This window comes from Oryctolagus cuniculus, chromosome 13 (assembly GCF_964237555.1).
Source record: "Oryctolagus cuniculus chromosome 13, mOryCun1.1, whole genome shotgun sequence".
NCBI classification, from domain to species: domain Eukaryota; kingdom Metazoa; phylum Chordata; class Mammalia; order Lagomorpha; family Leporidae; genus Oryctolagus; species Oryctolagus cuniculus.
Genome location: NC_091444.1, coordinates 17,897,251 through 17,904,046, shown reverse-complemented (window position 1 = coordinate 17,904,046; position 6,796 = coordinate 17,897,251). Strand labels below are relative to the sequence as shown.

Here is a 6,796-nt window from a genome sequence, read left to right as displayed (position 1 = left end):
CCCACACCCTGCCTGCCCCTGCCTCTGCCCTGGGGAGACCCCTCATCCACCTCCGTCCAACTTACGGGCTTGCATTTCAGGACACGGGAGCTGAGACAAAACTAGAAAAAGCCCAAAAGGCACTTTATTGGAGGTCTCCGCCTCCCTTCACAGGGGAAAGGAGCCAGGAGCCCCATCCTGAGGGTGCTGGCATCACCCCGCCCCTCGCCAGCCCAGCCGAGGGCATGGTGTAACAGTCAGTCTGCCCACCAGCACTCGGTCGGAGAGGAGCAGGGAAGGGGAGAGGAATATTCTAGAAAAAATAGATCTCTATGTACATCTGACGTATTTATAGCACATAAATTAGGGAGTGCTCTGACCCCGCCCGTGGTGCCCAAGCACGGAGCAGGGAGGTGGAGGCCAGGGCAGATAGCCGGCGTCTGAGGATGCCGCTCGGCCCTCCGTGTCCCGGTGCTCCCGGGGGCCTGCCGCGGCCTGCTAGGCTCAGCCAGGCATCCGCGGGAGGAAGGTGTGGTCTGCAGCTCGCTCATCTCGGGCTCCCAGGAGCCGCGCTCGCAGGTGTAGAGTCAGCAGCCGAGGCGCCGCGTCAAACCCCAGGGCTTGTAATTCCAAGAGGAGGCCAGGGAGGAGGCCACGGGCTCCGACTCAGAGGACAGCGGTGCATCATTCCGCGGAGCGGGGCTGCTCACCACTGCACAGCGGGGAGCGCGTCCGCGGAGAGGGCCGCCCGCCTGGCCCGCCTTTCCTCCCCGCGAACAGCCGCAGGCCTCCAGTCCGTGAGTTTGGTCCCGGGGTCTGGCTCAGACCTTCAGTTCCGACTCTCGACCACCTCATCCTCCTTCCAGCCGCTGGAGTTCTTGCCAAACTTGTAGACGAGCCGCCGCCCGTCCACCCGCTCCAGGATCTCCCGTTTGTAGTAGTACCTGGGCGGGAACAAGGGGGCTCAGAGCTGCTCAGCCAGGAATCCGCCCCCCCCACCCCCAGCCCAGAGCCCGGCTCAGCCGTCCCCATGCGGGCCTCTAGCTGTGTGGGGGCACCTGCTCCTGCCCTGGCTTCGTCCTGGGGCTCATCACATTAGCATATGATCTTAGGGCTGCAAGGGAGCTTACATGTGATCCAGCCAACCCTGGCACTGGGGAGCAAACGGAGGCCACATGGCTTCAACTTTGGGCCAGCTGGAGGTTGGCGTGGGTCTGGCTCATCACCCTTTCTATACCACCCTGCCGGGGCCTTGCTGAGGCCCCGCCCCTCGCTGAGAGCACAGAGCAGCATGCACTCACGGGGGCCCCCTGGCCCGGCTCGCCCTTTGCCCACAGCCTCGCCGGGCCTCCCACCTCATGGCGCGGCTCAGCTTCTCGTAGGTCATGTTGCTGTTCTTCTTCTTCTGCCCCCACAGCTGTGCCACGGCCTCGGAGCGCAGGAACTTGAAGACGCCCTCGTGCCGGTTCTCCCACTTCATGAGGCCCTCGTTGAGCTCCGGGTGGATGAGGATGTCCCGGATAAACTCCCACAGGTGGGTGCCCCTAGGAGCTACAAGGCCAGATGCCGTCAGCCGGCAGTGCAGCGGGACCCTCTCAGGGCAAGCCCCAGCCATGCCCGGGGTGCCTGTCCTGGTGCCTCCCTCCTTGCCTCCCCTCTAGCCAGGGAGAGCCCCAGGAAGACAGATGGATCTTCACACAGGCCAACGTGGACTGCTGCCTGTGGGGGCAGCGGTCAGAGGGTCAGAGCCAACACCCCAGCAGGTGTGGAGGGCTGGGCAAGTGGCCCTAGCCTGGGGTGGGGGGGAGGGGCCAGCGTCCTGCAGAGCAGCCGCTGAGGGTGAGGTCAGGCCTGGGGTGTCGGTGTGCGAGCCTGAGCTGTGTGTGTGATGAGAAGGGCACAGGCAAGAAAGACCTTGGGCAATCTCCCAGGGGTGCACACAATGCCAAGGCCAGTGGGGACAGCAGGACAGAGTGGCCGGAAGGGCCGCCCGCTGCAGCCCTCGGTGGGCCGAGGCTCTGCCCTCTTTGCCTGCAGCTCAGGCCCCGTCCATGCTCTCAGGGTCCACCAAGGAAGCCCCTCACCCCAGCTGCCTCCCCATACCTCCTAACAGGCAGCGAAGTGGCCCAGTGCACACAGCACTGGAGTGGGCGGGCGGGAGACCCCCACTCCCAGGACGAGCAGGCCAGGGACATGCAGGGCGGGCCCGCCGAGCCCCTCACTCTCACCGTGCTTGCTCTTCTTGCCGTCCAGGCACTGCCAGTACTCCTTGCTCAGCTTTCGGGGCCGGCCACGTTTCCGCTTCCCGTGCTTGGGGTCCACTTTCTTACAGTCGGGATAGCCATCTGGGAGGGGGGGACAGGGAGATGGAGACAGGGTGAGAGGGGCATTTCGGGGATCAGATAGATGGGACGCCCTCCTGGGCCCGGGGAGCCGCCGGCCACTCACCTCGAGGGAAGAGCTTGCTGTCCGGGGGATCCAGGTCCACATCACTTCCACCAGAGTCCGAGGAATGTGAGCCCTGCGAGGCACCGGTCCCTGGTGGGGGTGGGGGGACAGGCAGAGTGAGTCCCCCGGCCACCGGGGCTGCAGGCTCTCGGGACAGGCTGCACAGCCAGCCCCTCCTAGCAGGCCTGGTTCCGGAGCTGGGAGCCAGGGCTGCACCTCCCCTTCCCCCCACCCTGCTCGGGGAGGCTCGGGGCCCCATCTCACCTGCGGTGGAGACGTCGGAGCTGCCTGGGGAGGGGGCTCCCGTACCGTAGCTGCCAGGGTAGTAGGGGCTGGCCTGCCGGCAGTCGTCCAACAGCTCCTGCGCGAAGGGGCTCCCCTGGTCTGGGGAGAGGAGGCGGGGGCTCAGGGTGGGCTCGTGGACCCCGTGGGGTGGAGCAAGTTAGGCTGGACGAGGGAGAAGCGGACTCTCACCGAAGGGGCCTGGGTCGGCCAGGGCGTCCTGGAAGGCCGCGCCGTCTTTCTCCAGCAGCTCAATGATCCAGCCGAGCTCGTCTGAGGCGCTGGAGGCTGACGTGGGGGGAGGGGGGGGAGACGGTCACATTCAGGGCCTCCCTGCCCGGGGCCTCGCGCATGGCTGCCCTCGGCGTGGGGCGCCAGCACCCCCCAACCCCGACTTACTGAGGTCTCGCAGCTGGGCGTGCAGCTGGTCCCCCAGAGGCCCGAAGACCAGCCGGAGCTCCTCGAGGGCACAGCTGCAGAGCGCCGCGCCGTCCATGTCGCAGCGCGAGAAGTCGATGGCACTGGCGTCGTACTTGTTCTTCTCTACCTGGTAGCTGATCCAGTCCAGAACCTGGGCCTTCGACCACAGCTGGGGCTGCTCCCCCAGCCAGCTGGCCTTCTCTGCAGGGGCCAGGCACAGCCACCATCGGCAAGGGCCCGTTGGCAAGGGCCCTCCTGACTCTCACCCCTCCGGGGGTCTTTCCCCACAGCGGCAGCCGGAGGGAGAATTCACGGCGCGCCTCACCCGCACAAGCCCTAGCCCAACCCCAAGGCCACAGCTCAGCCCCTGGCCTGGAATTGGCTGGGACAGCCTCCTCCTGCCCATCCCCCATCTCTCCTGCAAGCTCTTAGGTGGTCTCCTCCTGCCCCTTAGGGCGCCCGCCCCTCCTGGGGAAACACCCACCTGTGCCCTCCAGCGACATCTGGGGGTTGCTCAGCGTCAGCACCAAGTCATCAGCTGCCGCGAAGGAGGGAGCGGAGGGGACAGAGGCCAGGGCGGGGTCCTCTGCACTGTACATAGCGCTGAAATAGTTGCTGAAGACGTTGCTGATCTCACAGGTTGCAGCCATGAGGCCTCCTGGGGAGAGGAGACGTGTCTGGTCGGGGGGCCAGGGACTGCCCTTACGATCCTGGCTCCTCCGCTCCAGCAGGCTGGGGACGGGTACCCCCCAGGCGCGGAAAGGTCAGTCTTGGCGGGCACCCGTCTCCCAGGTCACCAGGATCCTTGAGCGACATGGGTCCAGAAGACCCCCTGCTGGAGCACCCTCCTCAGATCCCCTGGGCCCTCAGACAGAGGGGTGGGGTCGTGGCCACTCTGTCTGTCCCAGCGGCAGGCTCTCTGTGCCGGGACCCTCAGGACACCCCACCGGCCTACATGTCTGTTGGAACATTCTAGACCAGAGCGGGCAGGTTCAGAGCTGCATATCTGCTAGACCCCCCTCCCAGCTTCTCAAGGCCCGAGAGAGAACAGGACAGGTGGAGGGGTCCTACCTGAGTGGTGGCGGGGGTGGGGAACGAGGCAGGCAGACAGGCTGGCAGCTCAGGAGGCTGCAGGCGGGAGAGAAATCCAGGCGGCCGGAAGCTCCGCCAGGTAGCGCCGAGGAGTGTGGCCACCGCACTCCCCCACCCCGCCCTAAATAGAGCCAGGCGGCAGCTCCTCCCTGCGCCTGGGCCTTTATAGCGTGTCCCTGTTGGTAACCTGAGCTGGTGGCTCATTGGACGGAGGGGATTTCCTGGCCTTTAGACTGGGCTCCTGGCCCCAGGTGATTTGCATATTCCATGCCACTTGGCCCGGATCCTAGCAGGCGGTGCTGGGAAATCAGGCCGGGCTGGTTTAATGATTGTCAGAGTCTGTCATCCCGCACCCTCTGGGGCTGGGCGCTGGGCCGCGGCCTGGCCAGGTGGCGGGAACGGCGCGGGAGCGGGCTTCTGCACCTCGTGCTGCCCCTGGGCCGAGGAAACTCCTCCCAGGGGCCAGGCCAGGGATGGACTGGGGAGGAAGAAGGCTAGGCTGGGGAAGGGGGGGTGGAACCTGAACCCCTGGATGGACTGGGTCAGAAAAGCCGCTGGACCTAAAAGTGGACACCTGGGGACAAGGGGACCTACCAGGGAGGTAAGTTCCTAGAGTCTAAGGCTTTTTCCCAACACACAGGGACATGGGCTGGGAGACTCGATGCCAGGCAATACTCTTGGCTTCCCCAGGCCCAGGCCCCCACCCCGGCTGTGGGGCCATTCACTGGCATCTACGCATTGGTTAAGGTCTTAGCACTCCCTGCTGGCCTGGCCCCCACCCAAGCATCAGGGCTGCAGCAGCCACTTCGGGAGAGGCCTGGCCCTGCTTAGAAGTTCTTCCCTGCCCAGGGCTGCTGGAGGTGCTGGAACCCACGTGGACACGGCGATCCGCCGCTGTCCGGTCTGCCAGCTAATCTCGGGGTCACTCGGCCTGGTTTATCTCTCTGCTGCCCTCTAATGGTCGCAAGCCTGAACAACAGACTAGCCATTCAAAGAGGAGCGCACACCGCCGAAGGTGACGGCTTACAGGCACACGGAGCACACTGTTCAGAGCATCTCCTAAGGCACGCACGGTTATCCCGCTTTCATAGATCAGTGCTTCACAGCTCAGAGGGGCTGAGCGGCCGCACAGGGCCAGCTCAGCGGTGGTGCTAGGGCACCCACCCAGGTACATGGGAGTCAGTGTCTCCAGCTCGGCCGGTGGCCAGCGCCCCAGCCGCCCTGTAGGCAGGGTGAGTGCTCGTGTCTGCGGCTCTCTCTCTGGGTGAGATGACCAGGGCGGCTCAGATCACGGGGTCTGCAAGAGTGGGCTGGGCCCAGGCACTTGTTCCTCCGTGGAGGCCGTATGGACAGAATTTGATCCAACATCTCCTCTACCCTGGGTAGCTGCGGGCTTGGTATCTCTCCTCCCACTTCTTGGTCCAGGCCCCAAGCCCGGGTGGTTTGCGGGTTACTCAAACAAAAGGTGACTCCACCCACCCAAAGTTGCCCCTCTCTTTGAGTCTGTAGCCTAAGGACAAAGAAGGTCCTTCTCAGAGCCCTGCTTCTGGTCTCCCTGGGGTCTCAAACTCCTGGGTGCCAGGGTGGGTGGAATGGGCAGGGTCCCCTCCACTGGGCCAGGGGTGGCAGGAGAGCCTGGGGCTCTGGGCGCAATTCTCTCCAGCCCTTCAGGGGGCCTCCCCCAAGGAGCCCAAGGCGGGCACACCCTCTCCCAGTCACTCACCCTGGAATGTGGGAGAACCGGCTCCCAGCCCTGGGGCTATGCACGTGCTCCTTCCCCTGACTCCCTGCCCCAGAGAGCAGCTGGCTGAGGCTGCAGACAGTAGGGGGAGGAGGAGGAGGAGGAGGAGGGTGATGGAGAACACAGGCTGCCAGCTCCTTGCCTTCATGGGGCTTCTTCCCAGGAGAAGCGGAGCCAAGATCAGGAGACCACATAGCCTAGCACCCGCCCTCCAAGGGTTGGTGTCTCCAGCGGTTGGTGGGGAAGCTGAGTGGGAGAGACCTGGACTGGAGGCCAGTGCCTTGGAAGGTGGGGCGGGGGTGGTCAGAGGAGCTCGGGACACTCCCGGAGCTTCCCCACAGAGCCGTCAGCCTTGCTCGGGATGGCAGAGGCCCAGAGCGCCTTCTCCCAGCCCGCCCCGAAAGGCACATGCGTGGTCGCCGAGGAGGGGACTGAGGCAGGGTGCCCCACGGGCACCCCTGTGGTGAGAAGGGAGGACACCCAAAGTCAGCGGAGTCCGTGTGTGGCTCTAGAGTGTTTTCTGGTTGTTGATGGGCTCGTGGATAACTGCGAGGGACAGCGGCTTACGGGTCTCAGAGCTGCTGGGCTGGAGAGCAAGGCGGGGAGGGAGGTGGAGACTGGACAGCCCCGTAATAGCCCCTGCCTTCGACACGTGGCCGGGCCCTCCGGACAGAGCCGAGGACGGCGGGGCCCAGGTAGCTCTCACGTCGGCAGTGCCCCCCCCTCCAGCCCTCCCATGGCCCCCGCACCCTCTCTGTTGGCAGAGCTCCGAGCGTGCAGAGGTGCTGTCCTGCCTGCCAGCGGGCACCACCCTTCCCTTGCTCCTGCTCAGAC

General features: G+C 65.3%; 1 protein-coding gene across 1 annotated transcript; it reads right to left on the bottom strand.

The window, feature by feature from the left end:
* Positions 1–665: 665 nt before the first annotated feature.
* ELF3 (E74 like ETS transcription factor 3) lies at positions 666–4,341 on the bottom strand. Its single transcript, XM_002717596.5, has 9 exons — positions 4,201–4,341; positions 3,614–3,787; positions 3,109–3,330; positions 2,902–2,997; positions 2,692–2,811; positions 2,428–2,517; positions 2,208–2,324; positions 1,335–1,530; positions 666–923 (listed from the first exon to the last, which is right to left on the bottom strand). The coding sequence occupies exons 2-9, from the start codon at positions 3,777–3,779 to the stop codon at positions 809–811; spliced, it is 1,122 nt and encodes a 373-aa protein (XP_002717642.1). The 5' UTR covers positions 3,780–3,787; positions 4,201–4,341; the 3' UTR covers positions 666–808.
* Between the last annotated feature and the right edge of the window lie 2,455 nt (positions 4,342–6,796).

Bases quoted from the DNA above. Each gene is read 5' to 3' on its own strand.
- ELF3 (XM_002717596.5), bottom strand. From the start codon at position 3,779: ATGGCTGCAACCTGTGAGATCAGCAACGTCTTCAGCAACTATTTCAGC. The intron at 2,812-2,901 runs GTGAGAGTCCGC...TCCTCTCCCCAG, and splicing joins GGCCGACCCAGGCCCCTTCG to ACCAGGGGAGCCCCTTCGCG. The intron at 2,518-2,691 runs GTGAGATGGGGC...CACCCCCACCAG, and splicing joins CTCCGACGTCTCCACCGCAG to GGACCGGTGCCTCGCAGGGC.